The 26,052-nt window shown below is 39.7% G+C and overlaps 1 protein-coding gene across 3 annotated transcripts; it reads left to right on the top strand.

Annotated features, from left to right (window-relative positions):
• Positions 1–1,777: 1,777 nt before the first annotated feature.
• On the top strand, positions 1,778–25,433 carry SF3B1 (splicing factor 3b subunit 1). Of its 3 annotated transcripts, XM_048309282.1 has the most exons (25): positions 1,780–1,881; positions 7,637–7,803; positions 9,754–9,855; positions 10,541–10,655; positions 12,487–12,566; positions 13,747–13,914; positions 14,067–14,301; positions 15,076–15,288; positions 15,687–15,808; positions 16,439–16,636; positions 16,728–16,829; positions 18,122–18,301; positions 18,707–18,793; positions 18,921–19,191; positions 19,467–19,612; positions 19,700–19,846; positions 20,016–20,141; positions 20,525–20,746; positions 20,992–21,174; positions 21,267–21,378; positions 21,465–21,585; positions 21,869–22,000; positions 22,882–23,154; positions 23,635–23,851; positions 24,811–25,433. In XM_048309282.1, the coding sequence occupies exons 1-25, from the start codon at positions 1,854–1,856 to the stop codon at positions 24,967–24,969; spliced, it is 3,906 nt and encodes a 1,301-aa protein (XP_048165239.1). In that variant the 5' UTR covers positions 1,780–1,853; the 3' UTR covers positions 24,970–25,433. The 3 variants fall into 3 exon arrangements, with proteins under 3 accessions (XP_048165241.1, XP_048165239.1, XP_048165240.1); XM_048309283.1 differs by lacking the exons at positions 1,780–1,881; positions 7,637–7,803; positions 9,754–9,855; positions 10,541–10,655 and adding an exon at positions 10,711–12,173; XM_048309284.1 differs by lacking the exons at positions 13,747–13,914; positions 14,067–14,301; positions 15,076–15,288; ... (15 more) ...; positions 23,635–23,851; positions 24,811–25,433 and adding an exon at positions 12,118–12,173 and having other exon boundaries at positions 1,778–1,881; positions 12,487–12,567.
• The last annotated feature ends 619 nt before the right edge of the window (positions 25,434–26,052 follow it).

The following is a 26,052-nucleotide window of genomic DNA, read 5'->3' as shown; positions in this document are numbered from 1 at the left end:
GTGAGTTTAATAACACTGAGAATAAAGAACAGAAGACCTTCTGCACCTTCAAATGACAGTCACCCTTAGGAACATTTGAGTACATGCAGTTATGTAAATTATTACAAGCAGAACTGTTCAGCAAGTTCCTGCAAACCAATCAATACAAAGACAGATCTTTAGATCAGTTGGCTAATCAAATACACGTATTAACACAAACACATGACCTTAGCATTATTTCCTTTAAGACAACCCTCAAAATGCCATAATGTGAGCTACCAACTTTTGTAAGAGCAGTGATCAGCAGGGAGTCAGTATGAGTCTTGCCATCATGTATTTATCTCCCATTTTGGAAATAGTTTATGCATTTTACTTGATCTAAAGTTCTCAAGTTGACTTCACTTGTTGCAAAAACTTCTAAGGAGATTAAGGATTTAGCAATTGTACAATAAAACTGCATGATGATAGTAAATAAACTATGTAAGTTTGCATATGACACTGTGTTATGCAGTATCATTGATGCATTGTATCATTAAGCAACTGTGGAGTTTTCCTTAGGTTGTGTAGCCAGCCTTGATGTTTTACTACTACTAAAAGTTGGGAGAATAAAAAATTAGTTTGTTCAGGATACTTGATTGTAAGGGAGAGTTCCCAGGGCTTTGCATCTGGACAGAATCAATCCTATTCAGTTATTGAATATACGACAGACAGCGATGCTGAAATGTGTGTCTGTCACATCAACAGAACTGGGGGGAAAAGTTAATAATTCCCAAATGAAATGTGGAAGCAGTGTGAGGTCAGTTATTGTAGAACAGCTAAACAATTTGTTTACATCCCCACCTAGGTCACGTCTGTAAACACCTGATTGTTCCTTCTCTCTTCTAGACTATATTGAGTTTGCCCACGTCTCTGTTGAACTCCATCAGTGGCTTTGACACAGCTAAGTAAAGTGAAATGATTGCTTTCCAGGTTTTGTATGCAACACAATTTTTGGTGGCCTGGAGTAAGATTTACTTCCACTGCAGCAGCATGTTGCTACGGATAGTCATATAGCTTTGATCTGCTTATACCATGTCATCAGTTTTTGACTGGTTTTGCCACTTTGAATTCATATAGTGACTTAAAATTCCAATATGTAATAACTTCCGCTTTTTGTTGCTAAAGCTTTCCTCCTTGATCTTAGATTATTTCATGTATGAATCAATGTAAGATGATTCTCAGTTCCTTCTTCCACCTGCCATCGGTTTTGGCCAGTTTGGTGTCATCCGCCAATTTTGTAAACACATCTGCCCTTCCCTCTTTCGAGCCCTTACTAAAATACTGAACAGACTTGACCTGCCTGAAGGGCTTTAATCCGGTTAAGCCCCCATTTTGTGGCAAAAAGCATGTATGTACTTTATTCTGGTAGCTAGCAGTCCGCCTGTTGGCACTGGGCCAGTTACCCTGACCAGATGAAACACAGGTCAAGCACTTTGGGAAACAGAGCAGGGAACCCAAATGCCAGTGCGGCCAGCCCCCAGGAAGAGCCCACTGTCTGTGGGGAGGAAGTTTTCAGCAATCAGAGCCATCTTTGGCGCTTCCCCGCCCACCGCCCTCACCGGCAGTGCCCTCACCGGAAGTGCCCTCACCGGAAGTGCCCTCACCGGAAGTGCCCTCACCGGAAGTGCCCTCACGGCGGGCTGGGCTCAGCGCGCGCCCCCGCCGCTCCCGCGCGGCCATTGGCTGGGCGTGCCGTCCATCAGGCGGTGGGCGGGGCCTGGCCCCTGGCCCGTGGGACGGTGGCCGCGCCTGCGCGCTGCTGGCTCTGGCGACCCCGTGTGGCGGAAGCGGCGGGGCGCGCCAGTTCCGCCTCGGCGTCGTTGGCGCTGCACAAAATGGCGAAGATCGCCAAGACCCACGAAGGTAAAAATACCACGGAAGGCCGCGTGTCCGCTCCCGCTGGGGCCGCACTCGGATATTTCCCGCTGCTTGTGCTTCTCCCTGGCTCCCGGCAGCGTCAGGCGCGGCTCGTCGGGCGGGGGCCGGGCGGGCCGGGCCTGTGTGTAATGGCGGCTGCGCTCGTCAGCGCCGTGTCCGGCTCGGGCGGGGGACGGGCATGAGGGGGAGCTCTCGCTGTGCTGGTGTGGGACGGAGCGGCGGCCAGGCCCGTGCGGGGGAGCGCGGTCTCTGAGCTCCCCGCCCCCGGCCTCCTTCCGCCCAGCGGGCCGCGGCCGGTGCTCGGTGGAAACGCCGCGGTGCTGACGCGAGTTTCGCATCAGAAGTGGCGGCAGCGCACGCTTATTCCCCTGCCCGAGCCCTTCGGCCTCGGTAAACGGGGGGGCGGAGAGGGCGGGAGGACGGGTGCTGCCCGCTGGAAGCCGGCGCGGCCGAGCTGATACTGAGCCGCCGCGGTGCTTGCTGAGAAAAGTGCCCCGAAGGAGTGGAAAGAGCGTGAGGTCTGGAGCATTTGAGCTGCCATTTTACACAACTTCCTGCCGGCCGAATGTCTACGTAGCAAAGCGGCTTTCTGAGCGATTTACCGAGTGAGGGCTTTCTCAGGTGGTGTGTTCTTCTCGAAGGTGCCGTGTGCCTGTGTGCACTGCTGCTTCCAGCTCTTCTCAGTGTGAATCAAAGCTGTCTTTGTGGGCATTGACTGCGGCTTGCCCTGCGCTTAAGTATCTTCAGGCAACGGAGAATAATTTGTAAAATTACACTGCTTCTGTGTTTTTGCTTTGGGGTTTTTCACTTGTGTTTCTGTGTACGATAGGTGATCTGCTGTGTTTTGTCTTAATTTATATCCGTAATTCACTAATTGAAAACTACCTCTGGATGGTGGTTGTGCACTGTGAGGTAGGCAGGGCACCCAGGTATTAATTGTCTTTTAGGATTTTTTTTTTTTTTTTTTTCCATTTTGCACTGAAAAAGCTTTTCAGATGGAGAGCCATCATCTCCCGTGGAAGTGGGGTTAATGTAGTCTTTAACATTGCAGACCTCATCTGACCTTAGGGATGAAGAAAAGCTTAAACTGTTTTCCTTACTTTTTTTTAAAACTTAGTTTGAAGGGGGTTTTTTTTAAGAATTCTAGGGTATTTTTATATTATTACAGAAGTTGTCCTGTGCTTTGTTTGTATGCTGTGACATGCATAAGGGTTGTGTGAGATACTACCCAAGTGAGTATTACCCATCACAGTGCTCTGCCTTTTCTACTATCTAAAGAGATTTTTGTACTAAAATAGTAGAATTGTCGAGGTTTGTTTTGTTGTTTTTTTTTTTTCCCCCCAAGCTGAAATTGCTTATTTATTGCAGGAAATGATGATGCACTGACTTCAGTGAAAACACTGACATGCTTCCAGTTGGATGTGTTTTGATTAGTGTTGTATCAGAACAGGTTTTAAGGGGGAGGGTAGTTAAGTAAAAATGTGTATGACAGGGCATGATCATGTAAGGGTCTTTCCCAGCATGGAGGCATTAGCTAAGCAGCTTGATTATTTTGCTTCCAAGTTCTATCCTATCTTTTTTCAGTTCCTCACTAATCTTTCAAATTGAGTTGTTTGTTACTAAATCATCTTGAAATATTTTTGATATATTTGTACTGTTTGTTAAATACTTACTGATTGATGTGTTCAATACACAACTTGAAAGAAGCATCAAAACAGTTCGAGGTTGTGTCAGCTACAGGGAACTACAGTTAAATGGGAAGTCTGTTGGAGGCTGAAAAGTAAAGTTTTAAGTGTCAGCTTAGAAAACTTCAATAAGTGCTTCACCTTTCAATGCTGTTGAAGGTCGTTTTTAATTTAAATTTCTTTTCTTGCTCAGAAAAGAACAGAGATCTTCAAACATAATTGACTTAATATGTGTAAAAGTGCTAAAGGAGGTAAAAATAATCCACACAAGGGCAAGCTAAATGTGCAAAAATATGATAAGACATGAAAACACAGAACCTGTTTACTCTGTAAAATACCTCTCCAGCACAGGGGCTTCTTTTTTTAATGTTGAGAGTAGAACTACATGTGTGGTAACGGAGCAGATACTTTGAGAAAGCTCGTCTGTGAGCTGGATGTTCAGAGGCTTCGAATTTGCATGTGTTGACTAATAATTCAGCATTTATGGTATGTTTCAAATCAACTGCACGTTAAAGTTACTTCTTCTAAAATCCCAAAATATATAAATAATAGAGTAAAATACAGAAAAGGAATTATCAGTAGAATATTATATTCCTCCTCTTCTTTTTCCCTATGTCCCACTCCCTCTCCTGTTTCTCTCTTTGTGAATGAAGCTTCTGTTACGTCCTGCTTGACTAAGTCATTAAACAGGTAGTTTGCTCTGCACAATGTATCTTTAAGCTTTGTGACTACTCTTTTCTTAATTTGCTTTTTATTACAGAGCTTTATTAAATACGGTGTGAGCTTTTTCAAGAAAGTGCCAGTTAACTCAAGGAAGATAAACACATGTTGAATGTTAAAATAGCATTTTCCATCTAAATATGCAATGCTTTCCGAACTGGCAGCCAGGCTGCCTGTGACTACAGGCCTCCTGGTTCAGGGGGTTTTGTTCATGTCAGATGGGTGTTCTCTCTAGAGTGCTTCATTTAAACTGGCACCTGGAGGCTGTGTGGCATTAGTTGAAAATTAGGGTGGCCATCAGTAAGGTTTGTTGACCCTATGCAGACTTTGTTTTTTGGTATAGATAACCCAGCAGGTTTTGCTGTAGGAAAATGAGAATGCTTCTTACCCTGCCAACAGATGTAATCCCTGTAATTTAAAGGAGAAGGCCGACAATAAATGAGACCTCTACCCTCTTCATTAAGTATAGCTGTTTTAAAAATAGAGGACAAGGCCTTAGTATGTTAAGTGTTGGTAAGAACTATCAACAGGAAAATATTTTTGCATTAATACTTTTACTGCAGAAATCCCACAACTGTTTTACTTAACTCTCTTGGTGATAGTAAAGGTGGGAGGCCATGCACAAGCAAATCTTTGTGGCCCATCATGCAGGGCAGGGTGCTTGCCTAGTGTGTTATGTGTTCGAGCTGTAGGTCAGGTTGATTCAGTGAACAGGTGATGGAAAGGCAGGATGATCCTGTAGGCAAGATCTGTAGGCTTTGTTTCATGTTGAAGTTGGTTACAACTATGGATGTTCAGTCAGCCCTTGTGTCCTACTGAAGAGGCAGGGTGTTTGTTGTTCCTGTAACTGCTCTTTGGAAATAAAGGAAATGGTGGTGGTGTACTCTAAAAGCACCGACCCAGTGCTGGTAGTGTTGTCCTTGGTAGAGATGGAAGCTTCAGGTGTTCCCTTCCACTCCAGTACTGCAATGCACCAGGCTGGAAAAGGGATCAGGAGCTTCGTCTGCTCTCTGGAGGAAACAGAAATAACAAAAAAATATGTGGAGAAGATACTTGAGTTGCACTGGCTCCATAGCCATGCCATAGGATGATTCCACAAAAGTGGAATATCTTAAGAGGAGGACACTGTAAGCACCTCTGAAGGCAGAGACCTCTGTGGGCAAGAGAAAGATCCCTAATTTGGCGGTAATTTCTTCCTACTGCTTCTCCCGGAACTAACACATTGGAGAACAATGTGTCCCAAGTTCTGGACTTACAGCAATCCCCTGGGCTGTGCAGAATTTTAGAGGGAACAGGATGTACCCACAGGCAGGATTCAGGAGGTGCTCATGGTCAGCAGTATAAGGCTTTTGTGAGGTTTCAGCTTCTCATGAACTTAAGGCATCACGAGTTTCTGTAACACAGATGTGACTGTCCAGGTTACTCTGCTCTAGAAAGCTGCAGAAGTTTGATGTGGCTGGAGCAAGATTCTCCTTATCAGCATTTAGGGTATATCTTCTGTGTGTGGGACTCTGGCTGAGTTCAGAAATACATTTCTGCTGGTTTTCCTTGCTAAAGCAGTGCAGGAATTGCTGCCAGTGAATACGGTGCTTCACATGAAGTCAGTGTTTCTTTCTGACTAAGTGAACACTTAGTCCTGCTGTTCTCACTCATAGCTATGGGGCAGAGATTTGTCAGGTAAAACTGTGTTGAATTGCCTCCCTAGAAAACACCTTTGTACCAGAGGCATAATTTGGCTTACAGTGGGTTTGTGGTTGGTTGTTGTTGTTTGTTGGGTTTCTTTTTTTTGGTTAGTGGCAGTCTGTGATAAGAAAAGGACCCAGCTGTGACGTTAAGGTTGAAGCTTGCAGTGTTGACAGTTGAAACTTTTAAACTAAGCCATTCTGATCCAATAATTTGCATTAGTAATAATCTTAGCTTTATAAAAAAAGTATTCTTATTTTTTGTCAGGTTTCCTAGCAGGTGTTGCATAACACTGTATAGTGTCTTTTGCAAGATGACTTGGTGGGAAAAACGTGTCAAATCTATTCATCCTGAAAAGAGAAGTGAGCAACAGTAGTAAACAACTATTGAATAGCCAGGATTCAAGATTATTTGTGAACAACATTTCCTGTAGCTTTTTTGTAAATTGACAAATTTCCTTTAAGTTAATGTAGCAGGCAGTACCACTTCAAGTGGGAGAGGGTGAATCACAGAATTACTGATGATGAAAGGGTCTTTTGAGACTTTGTAATCCAGTTCTTCCTCTCAAGCATGATCCTTTGTATTCTTTGCAGCCATGAAATGCAACTCTTGGGTGTCTTCTTGGCCATTAAAGTAATTGTTTGATCTAGTGAAATTTACATTGTATGGATAATTGTCTTTCCATATCTATTAGCTCAAAATTTGCATGAAAACAGAAATAATTTTTACAGTTAGCTGTGCCTCAGTATACCTACAGTTACATTTGCTGAAGGTAGTTGGATTACTGCAATTTATTTTCTCGTTGCATTACAACGGATGGGAGGAAGGCATGGTTTAATTTTGTTCCTTGTTTTTTGGACTAAGAAGTTAATGTTCTTTCTGAAAGTACCACATTTCTACGGTCAAAGATGGCCACCAGAGCTGATTAGAGTCAGATCCTGACACACTACAAGAATGACAAAGCTCCCATTTGTCTTGTTTGAAGGGTGTTTGTTATCCAGAAGAATAGTAAAGTCTTCAAAGATGGTGGTGCAGGCAGGAATAATGATGGGTAAATAACATTTGAGCTGCCAAAGTGAAAAGAAACTGGTCCTAAGTTTTGGGAGTTTTCATTAACTTGTTACCCAGTGGCATATTAGGGTTGGGTTTTTTATTTACTTATTAAAAGATAGCACAGCTTTACAATTTCTCTTTTATTAAATCTGTTTTGAGAACTTGTGCAGTAGTTCTTTTGAAGAGAGTTGTTTAAATTAGCAAAATTGGTGATAACATTGTGAAAGGCTTTTTTTAATGAGAGGATTACATTTGTTGTGAAAAGGTTTTGTTAGTGTAGTGTTGAGAAATATTGCTGTGGTGTAAATTACCTTCTCTGCTACCTCTGTCGGAAGATGAGATATGGTAACACTGAGTTAAATAGTTTGCTTTGGGCCATACAATTTATGTAGTCTGTGCTGGATCATTGAGGAAAAGCTGTTTATGAATACCAGCTTATGAATGATGATTTTATAGTTTTATGTGTCATACATGTTTATTACTTTAGTGGTAATCTTAGGTTGGGAATAAAAACTTGGTTTGCTGTACATAGTAACATGAGTATTACATCTTGTATGTATGTGTAACAAGACTTCTTTGTGTGTGTGGCTTTACCCTAGATATCGAAGCACAAATTCGAGAAATTCAAGGAAAAAAGCCTGCTCTCGATGAAGCACAAGGAGTAGGCCTTGATTCCACAGGATATTATGATCAAGAAATTTATGGTGGCAGCGACAGCAGATTTGCTGGATATGTCACTTCTATTGCAGCAACCGAATTGGAAGATGTAAGTGATTTTACGTGTTTTGTTTGTTTATGGCATGCAATATAAGTATTTCAGAATTGATTTTGAGAAATTTTTAGTTGCAGTTGCTTGAAGTAAAAACAGTTGTTATTAAAGCCATATTGGACCAAATATATCTTACCTGGGAAGCTTATAATCATAAAATAGTTTGAGTTGGAGGGGCCATAAAGATCATCTTGTTCCAACCCCCCTGCCTTGGGCAGGGACACCTTTCACTAGACCAGGTTGCTCAGAGCAACATCCAACCTGGCCTGGAATGCTTCCAGGGATGGGGCATCCACAGCTTCTCTGAGCAACCTGTGCCAGTGCCTCACCACCCTCACAGAAAATAATTATTTTCCTAATATCCACTCTAGACCTACTCTCTTTCAGTTAGGAGCCATTCCCCCAAGTGCTGTGACCACATGCTGGTGGAAAAAGTCCCCCTCCAGCTTTCTTGTAGGCTCCTTTCAGCTACTGGAAGACCTCAGTTAGGTCGCCCCAAAGCCCTCTCTTCTCCAGGCTGAACAAACCCAACTCTCAGCCTTCCCTCAAAGGAGAGATTCTCCATTCCTCTAATAATCTTGGTGGCCTCCTCTGGATGCACTCCACCAGGTCCCTGTCCTTCCTGTGCTGGGGCCCCCAGAGCTGGATGCAGTGTGCCAGGTGGGATTGCAGAGCAGACGGGCAGAATCCCCTGCCTTGCCCTGCTGCCCACAGGGCTTTGGATGCAGCCCAGGACACGTTTGGTTTTCTGGGCTGTGAGTGCCCATTGCTGGGTCATGTCCAGCCTCTCCTCCACCAGCTCCCCGAACTCCTTCTTGGCAGGGCTGCAGTTCCAAGTCTGGCTTTGTACTTCATGAGTTGTGCTTTGAGAGCCTTGTAGGCCCAAGCAGAAGGCAAAAAGTTGTGGCCTGGTACTCAGTGTTAGCCTTGACTGGAATAATTAACTTTGTTCTGTTATTGCTGCCAGGATTACAAATGACGGTAAAAAAATCTAATAAAACTTCAGCCAACAAACTGTTTTAAGATTTCTGGTTCAAATTTCAGAGCTATTTTTAAGAATTGGCTTTCTCATGATACTGTGTTCTCCTTATGTATCCTGCTTGTAAGATATGTTAATTTCTATTGTTAAACATTTGATCATATTTTCAGTTGCAGGAGCAGTCAGAGTCTGCAGTTCAAATCATAAATTCGTAGGCTATAGTTCAAATAATAAATACATAAATATATCTTACACCGAGAGAATTTCATTTCTAGGAATGAGGAAGATTGTTTAGTACTAATTAATACATGGAGTGTTTTTTTAGTGATGTACTTGTGTCATCTATAGACTTCTAAGGATGCCTTAATTAAAAATTTCCATCACTCTGTGGCTCACTGAAAAAAATTCATAGTTTTATGAGCAGTTTTTCTTTTGGGTTGCTGTAAATAATTGAATAGAAACTGACTTTAATATGAAGAAGTAACAAAAGCAAGTGCTTGTATTACTGTTGTGAGTAAGTACAGCTAAAATAACATGAATTCTATCTCTCAATTTTTCACTGTTTCTGAAGCTTTTTTATAGGGCTATTAAGTCTTGTTCCGTATATGTATATGACTTCTAAGAAAAATAGTTTGAGTATCTCTCACCAGTTCTCACATGCCAACGTGGGAACTGTAATGGTAGGGCTCATATGAAATACAGACTTCTTGTCTAATTAGTGTAGATAGCATACTTGATTAAATGTAGCATATTGAAGACTACTTGAGCCTGCTTAGTGATATGAGCAGGTTTATCTGAGTCAGCAGTTTGGGAATAATAAGACCTATATGAGAAAGCTTGTGAAAACTTGGAATTAACTGCTCTACTTGTCCATTTTCATCTTTTCTGTGACCACAGCATGTACATTTGGTGTTAGTTTATCTAAATACAATATGAGCATCACAAATTCACCATGTCTTTACTGACAGGATGATGATGACTACCCTTCCACAAGTTTGCTCGGCCAGAAGAAGCCAGGGTACCATGCTCCAGTGGCATTGCTTAATGACATACCACAGTCTACTGAACAGGTACATCTTAATTGAAGGCACAGTAAAATACTGTTGTAGGCATGGGGGAAAAGAAGTGTTAATCAATAACAGGTCTTGTTTTCTGGAAATATGAGATGTATATTAATTAAATTTTGCTTTAATTAAATTAAGCTTGTTACTGCTTTAGTTTGGAATTCCACAGGGTGCTAAAGATTGGCACTTGTGCATGTTAAAGCCAACATGAATGTAGAAACTAAACTATTGAATTCTTCTTTTACTGAAGTCAGATACTTCATTAAATTAAAATAACTGGGAAACTTCATGTCCTTTATACTTCCGGTTTTTAAGGAAAATGTAATCACTTAAGTTTTATGCGCCTGGAGTATTTTTCTGTAAAATTTAAAAGCACAAGAGGTAGAGCTAAGTCACCCTGCAAAAAGAATGGGAAAGGTCAACAGCATGAAATGCTTTGGTAACAAGTGAATAAATTCTTAAAATAGCAAATTTTTGCAGAAGTGATTTCATAAGTTCTGTGTTAAAAAAAAATGAAAGTTCTAGTTACAGAAATAAAATTTAAGTTGGTATAGTGTTTTGATGTTCCTGCATAGTTGAGGCAAAATATAATTTAGGTCTTTTTTAATAATACTGAAAATGAATACAGTATCAGACACTTTCTGTATTGGTCTTCATAAATATGTGACTAACAGGCTTTCTTGGTTTTTAGTATGATCCTTTTGCAGAACACCGTCCTCAAAAGATTGCAGATCGGGAAGATGAGTACAAAAAGCACAGGCGGATGATGATAATTTCCCCTGAGCGTCTTGATCCTTTTGCAGATGGTAATTTATCTTGGCTTTTCTATACCCTTTATGAAATTTTTGTCTTTAATTGTCTTTAGCCCTTTGATTTCTGTTGGCATGCTTATAAACTTAGTTTTGTTTTAAACATCCCCTTTTCATAGAGATTTGGTTGAAAATTTAGATGCCATATTCTTCATCTTTATAATACGAGTTTTCTTTCCAGGTAGAAGGACAAGAAAATTGTCAATGAGCCATTGCCATAGAAACACAAAGGGTTAAAGGTTTCTATTTTCATTTCGTTTTGGGTTGTGCGTTATACTTTGAACAACTTGTGTATTGAGTGCTCAGATTCATTCAGTACCTTGATAATTTTCATTCCAAGTTATAGATTTACAGGGTTACTGCTTTTGAAATGCTAGTAGAGCACCTAATTCTTACCATCCTATGTAAATTTTAGGTGGTATAGCTAAAAGAAACAAGCATATATAAGACTTTGATACTATTAATAGTTCAAGTCTGTTCTGATAATTTTAGAATGAAAGTCAGGAGAAGGGGTGTTAGTGGGTCTGACAGAAATTTTCTTCAGGTGAGTGAGTTTCACATGTGGCAATAAGGTGCCTGTTGGCTTAAAATTAGTAGCTATTTTTGCAGGTTTTACAAATGAGAATTTCAGCCTGCATGAATTAATAGGGATATTAATTATTTTACTTGCTTAATTGTAATTGATATAAACATGTATTGTCAGAATTCACAGGCCCATACTAACTGTCCTTAATTTCTTTCCTACAGCAGTACTGCTATATGCCAGTCCTGTCTGCATTCTTAAGGGTGCAGTTCAACACATCCTGTGTAGATTATGGTGAAAAAGTATTCCAAAGGAAAGTTCTATCAAAGCTAGTGTCAGAAAGACACAGCCAATTGGGCAGTGATCTTCAGCATAGAAATGTTTAAGAAGTTTATTTTTTTCCCTGAAGTATAATAGCTATACCACTCGTATAGCAAATCTGCACATTTTTCTTAAAGAAAAGTGTTTTTCTTGACAAGTCTCATTTCTATAAAGTTGGGCTTCTTTTAAAGTATTTAAAAATTTAATTAATGCAAGATACAGAGCATAAAACAACATATGGTGTACAAAACCCATTACCTGTGAGTATTGTTGTGGTGGTGTATGTACTGTATTGCATTCAGCTCCCAATCACAAGTGTACCTTGAGAAGAAAAGAGGGGGAAAGTGTCATCAAACAGTATTTTGGGGTTTTTTATTTTGTTTTATTTTTAATGAAGCCCTGTTACAATATGACACTAGAAGGTCTGTGAGACATGTCCAGATTTGTCAAACTTATAAATGGGTCTTTATGATAAAACAATTTAAACATTACTTAGGTATGCAATAGTTATTTATAGTCAGATAACAAGTAGGATTTAACAGCTTACACAAGGTAATGTTTTGATTATAAATATCTTTCCAAAGTGTTACTAATGGTAAAGAGATAATTTTCTAGGCTTCTATTCTGCTGCTTGAAGTCAGAACTGCTGATGGAGACAAAGGCACGAAAGTGTACGTATTCCGGATTAGCAACCCAGGAACCCATCACTTCTGAAGACTCTTAACTGTGTTGTCATTTTATCATTTTTATCGGCTTTAAAATATTTGTTTGAAACTGCAGTAGTTATGTTTGTGTTCAAACAGGTTAAATTGATCAGCAAACTGAATAAACGTAAGATACATGTAATTTTAAAAATTTTCGATCAAAAAGTAAAATTAAATGATCATGGAATAATATAATGCTAGAGCAGGACAGTAGAAGTCCATAGTTTCTGCTTATCCTGTACTCATTGTGCTCCATTCCTGTTGCTGTTCTCTTCTGCAGGAGGGAAGACTCCAGACCCTAAAATGAATGCCAGAACATACATGGATGTTATGCGTGAACAGCATTTAACAAAAGAAGAGGTGCGTGGAGGGAAGGGTTTTCCACTTGGACTGAGTTTCATGTTACAGCCTTTGAAAGCATGTTAGGAAAGTGGGAACATAAATTCTGTTGACTTTGTCTTGACTTAAAAGCCCATTTCTTTGGAAAATCATGTTCTTCATATGTTGAAAATCAGTAGAGTTTAAAAATGAAAGTTCTAAAAAACATCTGTTCTATGTAATACCTAAGCAATGCAGGGAAAAATAGTCTCAATATATTTTAATCTGGATTTTTTTTTTTGTAGTACTTGGACTTTCTCTTGTTTGTTTTTGTTCTTTCAGAGGACAGACAAAATCTAACAGTGACTGAGAATTACTCAGTGTCAGATGTTTGTTTTTGTGAGCTCTGTGTACAGGGAAGCCAGTGAGGTTTTAAAAGGCTTTTGGTGATGTACCTACAGCAGATGTTGCAGTACTAATATCTGGTATAAGATGGGCATTTGCTTTTAAATATTAGAGAGAAAAAAAAGAGAAAAACCAAAAGCGTGCTTTAAAATTCATTTTAATAGGTAAAAAGATATTGGTAATATAAACAGATTTCTTGTGTAATACCTACAGTACCATCTTGTTAATTGGAGCAAGACCTTGTAGTTCCAGTGACTTCTAACATTGATTTGTCTTACCTTAATTGAGGAACTAGTTCATAATTTTGACAGTCTTACTGCTTATGCATCCATTGATGAGTGCAAAACAGTCTGGGTTAGTGTGCTGTTTTAGCAATATCGTCTCAGGATTTTAAATAAGAATCTCAGGGCTTTTTTTGTGTCATGGGATGTACCTCGTGTGGACATATTTTCTAAGTCATCCACCTTTAATTTACTGAAGTGGCACTTGTTTGAAGCAGAATGGTAATGGCCTTAAGGCCTATACCTATAGGTGACAGAAACTGATAGCTTTAAAAATTCTCTGTGTTTGTATTTGCTGCAAGAATGGCTTGTATTGGAAAATCAGTTTAAAAACAGCCCCTCAAACACAGCTGCTCTGTCAATGTAGAAGAATTTGAAAAAAGAGTGGCCTTCAAATGAAAGCAGTAGCTGATTGCAGGTTATTTGAACAAAACCTCAAAAAAACCCATAAAAAGATATGATAATCCTGAAAAAGCTCTTTTAAAAAGTATAATCTGAAGAGTTCTTATGGTGTTTTTTTTTGTGCTCTTGAACAGAGGGAAATTAGGCAACAACTAGCTGAAAAAGCTAAAGCTGGAGAGCTTAAAGTCGTCAATGGAGCCGCTTCTCAGCCACCTTCAAAACGCAAACGGCGTTGGGATCAGACAGCTGATCAGACTCCTGGTGCTACACCTAAAAAATTGTCCAGTTGGGATCAAGCAGAGGTAATGACCTAGTGCTCATCAGCTGTCTACAGAAGACTTTATTAGTGCTAATCCTCTTGAGCGTCAGAAGTTTCTTACTGTACTTGAGAACAACTAGCAGTCTTTTACTGTAGAGTATGAGATACTGATCCTTTCGGTTTTGTCTTGTATAGACTCCTGGACACACCCCATCTCTGCGATGGGATGAAACTCCAGGCCGTGCAAAGGGCAGCGAAACTCCAGGTGCCACCCCAGGTTCAAAAATCTGGGATCCGACTCCCAGTCATACCCCAGCAGGAGCTGCAACACCCGGCCGGGACACGCCCGGTCACGCAACACCAGGCCACGGAGGCGCCACTTCCAGTGCACGGAAAAATCGGTGGGATGAAACACCCAAAACAGAAAGAGGTATTGCTGGCTAACTGGGAGGTGCTTAATAAGTTTCGAATGGTTGATTGTACTGGGTTTTTTTCACTTTGAGTAAACAGTGAGTTCAGAAGCCAGGCAAGACGTAATTCTATTCTGACATCTAGTGGTTGATGTGGGGAGTTGTTCTTGTCTGAGTGTAGCTTTGGGTTCTGCCTGTGCTTAACTGGCATCCGTGAAACCATCTCGGCTCACAAATCGAATCAAAGTTTTGTCATATCTAATGACTGCTGCAAGTTAGGATTTTAATGTGCAAAGGACACAGTAAAGGAGCACATGTTGTATTACCTTTCATAATATGTTTGTGTGTGTTGTTTTGGAATGGTTTTGGTTTTTTGTAGAGGTTGTCATTAAAACAAATTTTGGAAGCATTTTCTCATCTGCCTAATTTGAATTTGGCTCTTGTGTCAGAGAATGGTGAAACACTTGTTACCTAGTGCTTTTATCAAGGGAGTACGTGGAGTACTTCGTTCAATTCCTAGAATATCTGAGTACTTTCTTTTTTTTTTTTTTTTTTTAGAATCTTACCTTTTTATGCTAAGGTTCAGCAGGAAGATGACACTTTTTCATAAAACAAAGTTTTCTATTGGATATTTTTAGTGTAATGCCTGTGTTTTTTCAATGTTCACCAAAGTACTCTTTACCTTTTGCATACTGTTTGTTAATTTGATACTGAAAACAGATTTGAATGTTGATAATATAGTTGGAGTATATACTGTTCAGCTTTCTGAGAAAATTGGGTTTGTTTTTCCTTAGATACTCCGGGCCATGGCAGTGGATGGGCTGAGACACCTCGTACAGATAGAGGTGGTGACTCCATAGGTGAGACACCAACCCCAGGAGCAAGCAAAAGGAAATCACGCTGGGATGAAACGCCTGCGAGCCAGATGGGTGGCAGCACTCCTGTTCTGACACCTGGCAAAACACCCATCGGTACACCAGCTATGAACATGGCAACTCCTACACCAGGTAAGCTCAGTCCCTTGCCTAAGGCTTCACTTTGTTTTGTTGGGAATGAAGTATTTCTTTTGTGCTGTGTTTTGAAACAGACTTTGGCCCAGCATGCTCTCCTGCGTGTATGAAAGCAGTCAGTGTATGCTCAGTTACTATTTTTGTGGTAATGTCCACAGCAACTCAGTTTTGGAGGGGAATTGAGACTAAGGTTACATGTCTGCTGCTGTTCAGTGTAGTTGGTAAAAAAATTGATAAAACGCTCTGTAAAAGTTTGATATGTTATTGGCTATGGAATTCAACTGCTATGGGAACTTTGACTCAGGAGAGTACTTAAAAGTTAAGTAAACAAGTCATCTGCTTCTGTATACAAAGGATTTTTTTAAATGCTTTTTTTTTTTTTAATTTGAATATAGGTCACATCATGAGCATGACTCCTGAACAGCTGCAAGCTTGGCGATGGGAGAGGGAAATTGATGAGAGAAACAGACCACTTTCTGATGAGGAGTTGGATGCTATGTTTCCAGAAGGATATAAGGTAATTCATCTGGATTACAATACAGCAGACCATGATGAAGTATTTTTCTTACCAGGGATTATTGATTTTTTTTTCCCCCCCCCCAGAAGTAGAAGGTTTCACAGTAAGTATTGATTATTGATTGTACACACTTGTTTGACTTGGTTACTGATTTATTGTAAATCCCTTAGAAAGGGGAGGTCTAAAGGTGATCTCACAGGCAAATCACTATTGTGCTTCTCAGTGTTGGAAATGCCTGCCAAGGCCAGAAATGTACTCTGTATTGACTAATAGAAATATCAACTCCAGACATAGACAAACATGGAAGAGGGTCACAAATCCTGGAACAGCAAGTATACTATGTTGATACAATTATTGAAGTGCTGCTTTAATCCTTGGAGACTTCACAATTTATTCTGCAAGCAGGAGTGAGCTTTCTTGTGAAATGCTGTCAGTACAGGATAAGTGCAAATACAAGCGGTCAGGGTGAGTTTGTATTGCTGTGAACATGGGATCTGTTGTATGCCATAATACACAAATCCCCAAACAAATAAAGTGAAAGCTACAACTTCAAGTGATGTTTAGTATTTAGTGGCTTCCTCATTTTATATCTGTTGCAATTAAAAATGAATTTTATTCTTCCTTCCTTAGGTTCTCCCACCCCCAGCTGGTTACGTGCCCATCCGTACTCCTGCCCGGAAGCTCACAGCAACTCCAACCCCCCTGGGGGGTATGACAGGATTCCACATGCAGACAGAGGACCGCACTATGAAGAGCGTTAATGACCAGCCATCTGGCAACCTGCCGTTCCTGAAACCAGATGATATCCAGTACTTTGACAAGCTGCTGGTAAAGTAGATTTCACTCATGCTGATTTAACTTCGCTGCTTTCTTTTGATTATGTAGTAATGCCCATTTATTTGTCTGGAATTACTTGTAGGTTGATGTTGATGAATCAACTCTGAGTCCTGAGGAACAGAAGGAGAGAAAAATAATGAAATTACTTCTGAAAATAAAGAATGGCACACCTCCCATGCGAAAGGTAAGATCAGTTGTCAGATACGTTTATGTAATCTCATTTTTCAAAAATTAGTGATTGTTTTCAAGTTTAGCTTCAGTGGTCTGTGGGATTCTCTTGAAGATAATCTCCTAAGGTTTGGTATCAATTACGGTTTAACCCCAACTGGCAACTAAACCCCACACAGCTGTTTGCTTCTCCCCCTCTCACCCTAGTGGGATGAAGGAGAGAATCAGAAGAACAAATGTGAGGAAACTTGTGTATTGAGATAAGAATTTAATAATAATAATAATAGTAAAGGCCAAAAAAGAAAAAAGAAACAAACCCCAAGGAAACAAGTGATGCAGATGGAAAACACTTGTTCACTATCAACCAAGGAATGCCCAGGCAGTCCCTAGCAGTGATCCTTGGCCAGCGTTCCCCCTGGCTTACATGCTGAGCATGGTGCCTATGATGTGGAGCATGCCTTTGAGCAGTTTGGGCCAGCTGTCCTGGCTGGGTCCCCTCCCAATTTCTTGTGCCAATCAGACTTCTCAGTAGTGGGGTGGGTTGAGAGGCAGAAAAGGCCCTGACTCTGTGTAAGCCCTGCTCTGCAGTAACTAAACATTCCTGTGTTATCAGGACTGTTTTCGGCACAAATCCAGAACGCAGCCTGATACTAGTGACTGTAAAGAAAATCAACTCTATTCCAGCCAAAACAGCACACCCTGTTTAGTGCTTACTTTCTTTCTCTTCTATATCTGTGTGGCTTTTTGTAATTCAGTATAATTTAGTATTGCTGCACTTTAGACAGTAATGTCAATCACTAAATGGTGTAGGGCTTGTGTAATTTTTTTTTTTAACAGTTATGAGAAACTGGGCTTATAGCGTGTTTTGCTTACAGGCCTTTGTAATTTCTGGATTTGTTTGTTACACTTGAATTAGCTACTTAGTGTAGCTCTTACTTAAGTTTTGGCCATAAGCATTAGGCAGCATAATAGCAGTCTTTTCTGCAAATGCTCTAAACTGACCAAGCACTAAGCTGCCTGGATGCAAATGCTGTAAAGTTACTTTCCAGATGGAGCCAGTATTAGCTCAGAAGCATGCTCTTCTTAAAAACTGAACACCTGGGCACTAACAACACAGTGTTTGTCATCACACATTTGTGCTTAAACAGATCAGCATAAAATGGCTTGAAATAATTTTGCAGTGGTTGGGGCAAGTACTTGGAAGCCTGTGGATATAGTCAGTTACATTGTAACTTGGTTAGTATCTGGTTTATGATTGTTCAGTGTTGTTTCCTTAGTTTAACTGGCAGGTTTTCTGGTTTTGTTTAGGCTGCGTTGCGGCAAATTACTGATAAAGCTCGGGAGTTCGGAGCAGGGCCGTTGTTCAATCAGATTCTGCCTCTGCTGATGTCACCAACACTCGAAGATCAGGAGCGTCACTTGCTTGTCAAAGTCATCGACAGAATTCTGTACAAATTGGATGACTTGGTCCGACCATACGTACACAAGGTCTGTTGCAGTTTCCTATTTCATCTGATTTGCTCTTTCTGCATTTTTTGTGCACATCAGAAGAGGATGATACAATTTTTTTAAACATAATTGTGTTTCATATTTCTGAAGCCAAACTTTTAAGTTTTTGTAGTGTGATTGGAGCGTAGTCTTTATAGTATTGAGGCATGATGTAAATATGATATATGCATATTTGGGAAGGACCTTAGCTGATCTAGGTAGTGTCTTCAGACCATGTCCTTAAGAGACTAAAAACAATGTAATAGATCTAATTTTTTTCTGATCATCATAAGGCTTTAAGTTTGAATTAATGGAATAATCTCTGTGTCATGGATTCTAGTAGGGCTAGAAATACTATAGAAAGTGTTAATAAAAGGAAATATTAATTTGTTGTATCTTTTTCAGATCCTTGTCGTCATTGAACCACTGCTGATTGATGAAGACTACTATGCTAGAGTGGAAGGCAGAGAAATTATTTCAAACTTGGCTAAGGTAAAACTCCATCCTTTATTAAAGCACTGAGTTAGCTTACATATAACTGCATGTTTGTGGGCATGGCAGAACAATTAACTGTGCTGTTCTTAAATCCAGTTGGTGTGTTTTGTGTTTTGTGCTGCAGGCTGCTGGTTTGGCAACAATGATCTCCACAATGCGACCCGATATTGATAACATGGATGAATATGTCAGAAATACAACAGCTCGAGCCTTTGCTGTTGTTGCTTCTGCTCTGGGCATTCCTTCTCTGTTGCCCTTCTTGAAAGCTGTCTGTAAAAGCAAAAAGTCCTGGCAGGCCAGGCACACTGGCATCAAGATTGTACAGCAGATTGCTATTCTTATGGGTTGTGCTATCCTGCCTCATCTCCGGAGCTTGGTTGAAATTATTGAACATGGTAAGTTCTGCTTTCCCAGACAAAGTTTTTTTTACCCACTTTTATCTGGAAAATTTTTCATACCTTAGTAAGGCACAGTGACAGTAGGGTCCTGGTTTTGTTGTTGCTATGACACTGAGAAACATTTCAGCTTACTCTGAAAGATGACTAAAGATGAATAGTGGTTCAGTATTCCTGAAAATAAGTTAATCCCTTTTACAGTCCTCCTCTATTTTTGCTATTTTGATCTTAAGACATGAGTACAAGAAGTGGTGCTAAACCCTACTGTCTTGCAGGGCTGGTGGATGAGCAGCAGAAAGTTCGCACCATCAGTGCTTTGGCCATTGCTGCTTTGGCTGAGGCAGCCACTCCCTATGGTATCGAGTCCTTTGATTCTGTCCTGAAGCCTTTGTGGAAGGGTATACGTCAACACAGAGGAAAGGTAAATCTAAACCACTTTCTTTAGTGTGAACTGAAACGGATGTGTACCTGCTGTAACTTATTAGAGATATATTTTGCATTTAAACAGGGTTTGGCTGCATTTTTGAAGGCTATTGGTTACCTGATTCCACTCATGGATGCCGAGTATGCAAACTACTACACCAGAGAAGTCATGCTAATTCTTATCAGAGAGTTCCAGTCTCCTGATGAAGAGATGAAAAAAATTGTGTTGAAGGTATGTCAGAATGATAGTTTACCATTGATATTGAATATGTATGTATTTCCTTTTCTTAAAATAAAAAGCAAAAAAAAAATCTAAAACAAAAGCAAAAGAACCCACCCCAAATCACCCACCCCGCACCCCTACACAGAATTAAAACTGTTGGATTTTTATTTCCTGTCAGGTGGTAAAGCAGTGCTGTGGTACGGATGGTGTTGAAGCAAACTACATTAAAACAGAAATCTTGCCACCTTTCTTCAAACATTTCTGGCAGCACAGAATGGCACTGGACAGAAGAAATTACAGACAGGTATATTTGGTGGTTTTTTAGCTGGAAAATTATTTACAGTAGAAGAAAATTAGAATGTTCTTTCAGACTAGGTACTTACTTTTGTCTGTGTCCTGAAACTTGATTTTTGTTTGTACTAGCAATTTAGAAGTTGTGTAGCTAAGATGATTTTCAGGTTCTTAGGAGGTGTCACGACATTTTGCATCTGTGAATGACTCTTCATCAGTTGCAAGGTGGGGTGCTTCACCTCATTTATGTTCTTAAAAACACTGGTGGGTTTCTAAAGGTAAAAACAGTTTTTTTAGAGTGGGCTTAATGTGTTTCTTCAGACTAGGGAAATTGTTTTCAAGATGCAGAAAGTAGATTTTAACAATGTTTGCTTATTTAACATTTCTGTGTTTCAGTTGGTTGATACAACTGTGGAGCTGGCAAATAAAGTTGGAGCAGCAGAAATTATTTCTAGAATTGTGGATGATCTGAAAGATGAGGCTGAGCAGTACAGAAAAATGGTCATGGAAACAATTGAGAAGATCATGGGAAATCTGGGGGCAGCTGACATTGATCATAAACTGGAAGAACAGCTCATTGATGGTATTTTGTACGCCTTCCAGGAACAGACAACAGAGGTATGGCCAAGGCTGTTGGAGTATTTGGTTCACTGTAATTGTAAGCTATCTCACTGTTAGTTATATGGAAATGTATGCTTCTAAGTTAGATTTTTAGAATCCCTTTTTAGATGTCAGTGCTCTAATCAGTGAAATCCAGAGGCATCTCTGGAATGTTAGCATTTAAAAAGCAATTCTAGATTATGACAAGTTTAGTTAAAATGTAGTAGTGTTGTCTGATTTTCCTTTGTTGTTTTTACCCTCAGGATTCTGTGATGCTGAATGGTTTTGGCACAGTGGTTAATGCTCTAGGCAAAAGAGTTAAACCCTACTTGCCACAGATCTGTGGTACAGTTTTGTGGCGTTTGAACAACAAATCAGCCAAAGTCAGGCAGCAGGCCGCTGACCTGATCTCTCGTACTGCAGTTGTCATGAAGACCTGTCAAGAGGTATGGGCTTCTCTTCCAGATGTGCTCTGGCAGGTCATAGTAATGAGAGGAGAAGGAAAAATTAACTTCTAACTCTTTTTACTTGGTTGTAGGAAAAACTGATGGGACACTTGGGTGTTGTTTTGTATGAGTACCTGGGTGAAGAATATCCTGAAGTACTGGGCAGCATACTTGGAGCGCTTAAGGCTATTGTGAATGTTATAGGTATGTTTTTGTATTGATTACTTGGCTGTTCAAGAGCAAAATAAAAAACCATGATAAAACTAAATGTGCCTCTTTGAATTCAATAGGTATGCACAAGATGACGCCACCAATCAAAGACCTGCTGCCACGGCTGACACCTATTTTGAAGAACAGACATGAGAAAGTACAGGAAAATTGTATTGATCTTGTTGGGCGTATTGCAGACAGGTAAGTTGAGTAATGATAAAATATCTAACCTTCTGTGTGGGCAATTATTGTAGCAAAAGCTCAAGTTGAATCTTTGATACGGCATCAGGGTATTTAGTGTTGTATCTCTTGATATTTCTGAAGTTGTGCATAAAGCTTGAGATACTTAGACTGTTGAATTACCTAATAAAGGAAATGCTTAAGCAGTTACCTCTGATAGCAAATGAATAGGTGCTGCAGTTTGTGGCTTTATTTAAAAACTTCTTTCGTGAATGAAGAGGTAACTCACTTTATTCTCTTTCAGAGGTGCAGAGTATGTTTCTGCAAGAGAATGGATGAGGATCTGCTTTGAACTGCTTGAGTTACTAAAAGCTCACAAGAAAGCTATCAGAAGAGCCACAGTGAACACTTTTGGTTATATTGCAAAAGCTATTGGGTAAGTTGGTTTAATGCTTATCCACTTCTACACGCAGTTACCAAACATAGTGATGATTGTTAGTTTTCTGGTGGGAAATATTCAAGCTTCTCTACATTTTATATGTGCAGACTTGGTTTTACTCATTTTGAAGAATACAGTCACGTATTCTTCAGTAACGTAGGATGTTGGGCTTCTGAACAAAATTTGTGGACTAATAAGGTTAGAGTCTTACTTGGGGGTGAGAGCTGTTGTCTCATGAATTTTTGATACTGTGATTTGCATTCAGTACCTTCTTTGTATTATTTCATAAACTGTCCTTTAAATAATTTATCTTCTCTCTCTTTTTTTTTTTTTTTTTTCTCCTCCCCCCCGCCAAATCAATAGTTTATTGATTTTTAAAGGTTTGTTTCCACTAAGGTCATACTGCAAGTCAGCACATTGTGGAATGAAGCACAGTTACCACCATTATGCATATTCTTTTAAGTGACTGATGACTGACTGAATGCAGATAGAGCAAGCAGCCAGGGGCGCTGTAACTGTTCTCTGTGCAGGACGTAACCTATTTCTGTCAATGCTTATGGTTTTTTACAAGTCTGTAATTGCCTCTGGGATCAGAGTATTAGTGGGGAGGCTCTGCTACCCTCCAGAGTTCGCAAGAGGAACAGAAGGCAGGGAGAAAGCTAAGTCTAGGCAAAGTAAAAAATATTGGCTGTGAAAAGAAATCCTTAAGCTGTTCCATAGTTTAGTGTTTCATTTTTAGTGTTCAGTTTGTTTCCCAGTTCTCTCAACTTTATATGAGGGCTAAGCCATGTTTCTCTACCACTTGTTTGAAGCTTAACTAATTTTATCCAAGCCCTCACTGAATCTATTGACATGGATGCCCATGTTGTCTCTTCCAGACCTCACGATGTATTGGCCACCCTGCTGAACAACTTGAAAGTACAGGAAAGGCAGAACAGAGTATGTACTACAGTAGCAATTGCTATTGTGGCTGAAACATGCTCACCTTTCACAGTGCTGCCTGCACTCATGAATGAATACAGAGTTCCAGAACTGAATGTCCAGAATGGTGTGTTAAAATCTCTTTCTTTCCTGTTTGAATACATTGGAGAGATGGGAAAAGACTACATTTATGCTGTTACACCATTGCTTGAAGATGCTTTAATGGACAGGTGAGTGCACTTCTTCTGTGGTACAGGTACCCATAGTCATATTTAAGTATATACCTGATCGTTAACGATAGCAAATATGCATATTGTCCTTGTTTGCTGAAGGCTTTAAGTGACCAGCGTAATTTGGAAGCTGTTACTTGCAAACAATTTGGATTATATATGCTCCAATTTTACTAATAATTCTGAAGATTAAAATTGTAAAAGCATCTTCAGTGAGTCAAGACTTCTTCCATTAAAACTGCTTTTGATCATTTCTGTTGTTAGTACTTCTGTGGAATTGGAGTGCAGTAATTTGTCAGAAAACTCACATCTTTTTTCACTTTATTAATTTTTGATACTCTGCCTCTTGCTGTCAGTAAGTACAGCTTAAAAATGTTGTTAGTGCTTTCAAGAAAAGTGTAACTGAAAATAAACACTATGCTTGTCCAATCATGTTGCTTCTAAGTCTATTTTATTAATAGCCCATTGTTCTCTTTGCAGGGATCTTGTACACAGACAGACAGCCAGTGCTGTGGTGCAGCATATGTCCCTCGGTGTTTATGGGTTCGGCTGTGAAGATTCCCTTAATCACTTGTTAAATTACGTGTGGCCTAATGTGTTTGAAACCTCTCCTCACGTCATCCAGGCAGTTATGGGGGCTCTGGAGGGCCTCAGAGTCGCTATTGGGCCCTGCAGGATGTTGCAGTATTGTTTACAGGTATGGCCTTGTGTATGCTGGGGCAGCAGAGACAGCAGTTGTCAGGGAGGACTTCTTTGCAGGAGACAAAAAAGTCAACTGAGGATGATTTCCAGCAAAGGAAAAACTGGCTTTTTGTCTCCAAAGTATTATTTAAACATAATATTATGTGCCAAGGACTTGAATAATGGAAATAGACAGTAAACAGAGGGTTTGGTGTAGGGAGATAGGTGATCACATCACAGAACTTGTGTAGAAAGAGCAGGTAATTAGATTTTCAGTTGACTAAAATAGCCTGGCACTTTGATTTCTAAATTGGAAGCATCTCACAAATTTTGAAGATCTGAACTAATGACTGGGGAATAAATTAGCTGTGGGAGGGGTTATGACAAGTAACCAGTGAGATAAATAAATGAGAGGATAGGATTAATAGTCATGACTTGTCATTAGCCAAGAGAAACAGTGAGATGATTAGAAGAGTGAAGCACTATAAAACAGAGCCTTGATTAAAATTTATACTGCTAGATCAACACTAGGCAGTTCAGCTTTTGTAAATGTGCATGTGGTGCTAAAATCTGAAGGCTCCTTTTCTGTGTAATTGCACGTAACAGTGGCTGTGTTGGCTATGGAATCAAAACTCACCTAACAGGTGGGGAGCAAGGATTAAGGTAATGCAGGGCAGTGTAGAGAAGGTGTGCCAGCATTTTAGTAGCAAGTTGCAGGTAGGAAATTTCACACTTCTGCAGTGCGGGGACCTCAGCATGAAGATACTGATATCAGTAGGAGGGGGAAGGTCTCTTGCAGTGTATATTCTTGCAAATACTGTTTGTATATACTGTTATTATATAGAACTGTTTTTTCCTGGAGCTTGTATATTCTACCCATTTATTAAATGCTTATTTTCCAATGCTTGATTAAATTCAACAAAAGACATTGGGACTTCAAGCTTTTATTGCATTTTGTTCTTTTCTGTTTTCTAGGGTTTGTTTCACCCTGCCAGAAAAGTCAGAGATGTTTATTGGAAGATCTATAATTCAATCTACATTGGATCACAGGATGCTCTGATAGCACATTATCCAAGAATCTATAATGATGAAAAGAACACCTATATTCGTTATGAACTTGATTACATCTTATAATCTTCTTGTTCAGTTGTTTGTGTTTAATGCACAGCTGTTGTTCAGTTAAATGCTTTGGATTTCATGATGTAAAATTTTAAAATTTTGGAGATCAGTGTAGAGCTGGTCAGAGGCAGAGCTAGGTATCCAGTAGCATGATTTTTTAAATATGTCCTTGTTTTTTGATGTTAAACAGTTAAAGCCAGTAGTGACCAACAAAACAGTGATTACAATGTACTGGAGGGATTTTGTTTTGGATCCATCTTTATGAAGATTTAGATTTCATTCCTTGTGTTTAAAGGGGAAGTTTATTTGAGAAATAAACATTTGTGTATAAAAACTAATTTGTGTGTGGTTTTTGGACAGAGGGGCTTGTAAAATGAGTCCCTTTGGATTAAGTATTTGTTCATGTAATAAATAGGTGGTATAAAACATTTTAACCCTTTTTGTCATCCACTAGCTTTTGAATAAATGAGAAAAATGTACCAACTGTAGTTAATGTGTGTATCTTTGTCACGCAATAATGTAGCTGTAGCCTGGCTGATGGTTGTAGTAGTATCAGCTTATTTTCATGGAAAAAATAGTACTTACTTGCTTGTTACTGCTTCATCTGCAGTATCCTGGTGGGCATTGATTAGCTTGTTAAATTTTCAGAAGTTAAGTAGTTTTATTGTAAATGTTATTTGTAGAATCAGTTGTGAAAATTATGTATATTGATCATATTATGTTTAAAAAGCCAAATATTTATAGGCTGTGCTATAATTCTGTTAAAGAGCTAGGAAAGTTAAGTCCCCAGCACCTTAGATGAGGCAGTTTCTAAGAAAAGCATTCTGTTTTCTCATTTGCTTTTTACCTTTTGTGTGTGTACTATAAAGAAAAAGGTCTTGTTGTCTGACAGTAAACCACCTAAAACCCAAGGATGAATCATGCTGGTAGTAGTGTGCATTACCCCATGTTTGTAAGGTAGCAGGAGGCAGTAGCTGGCTATTGGACACCTTGTTCTACAAGTCCTTGACTCAAGTGATTCATTTCCATCTTACCAAGTTCAATGCAGTGGTGTTGTCTGACTTCTCTGCTGTTTTACATAAATGTGAGAGTCTTTAA

The sequence above is a fragment of the Corvus hawaiiensis genome, chromosome 7 (genome assembly GCF_020740725.1).
Source record: "Corvus hawaiiensis isolate bCorHaw1 chromosome 7, bCorHaw1.pri.cur, whole genome shotgun sequence".
NCBI classification, from domain to species: domain Eukaryota; kingdom Metazoa; phylum Chordata; class Aves; order Passeriformes; family Corvidae; genus Corvus; species Corvus hawaiiensis.
This window is presented reverse-complemented; position numbering and strand designations above follow the sequence as displayed.

Excerpts from the sequence above, each read along its gene's own strand:
- SF3B1 (XM_048309282.1), top strand. The coding sequence starts at position 1,854 with ATGGCGAAGATCGCCAAGACCCACGAAG. Across the intron at positions 18,794-18,920 it reads TTATTTCAAACTTGGCTAAG|GCTGCTGGTTTGGCAACAAT; the intron begins GTAAAACTCCAT and ends TTTGTGCTGCAG. Across the intron at positions 19,847-20,015 it reads TGAAAAAAATTGTGTTGAAG|GTGGTAAAGCAGTGCTGTGG; the intron begins GTATGTCAGAAT and ends ATTTCCTGTCAG.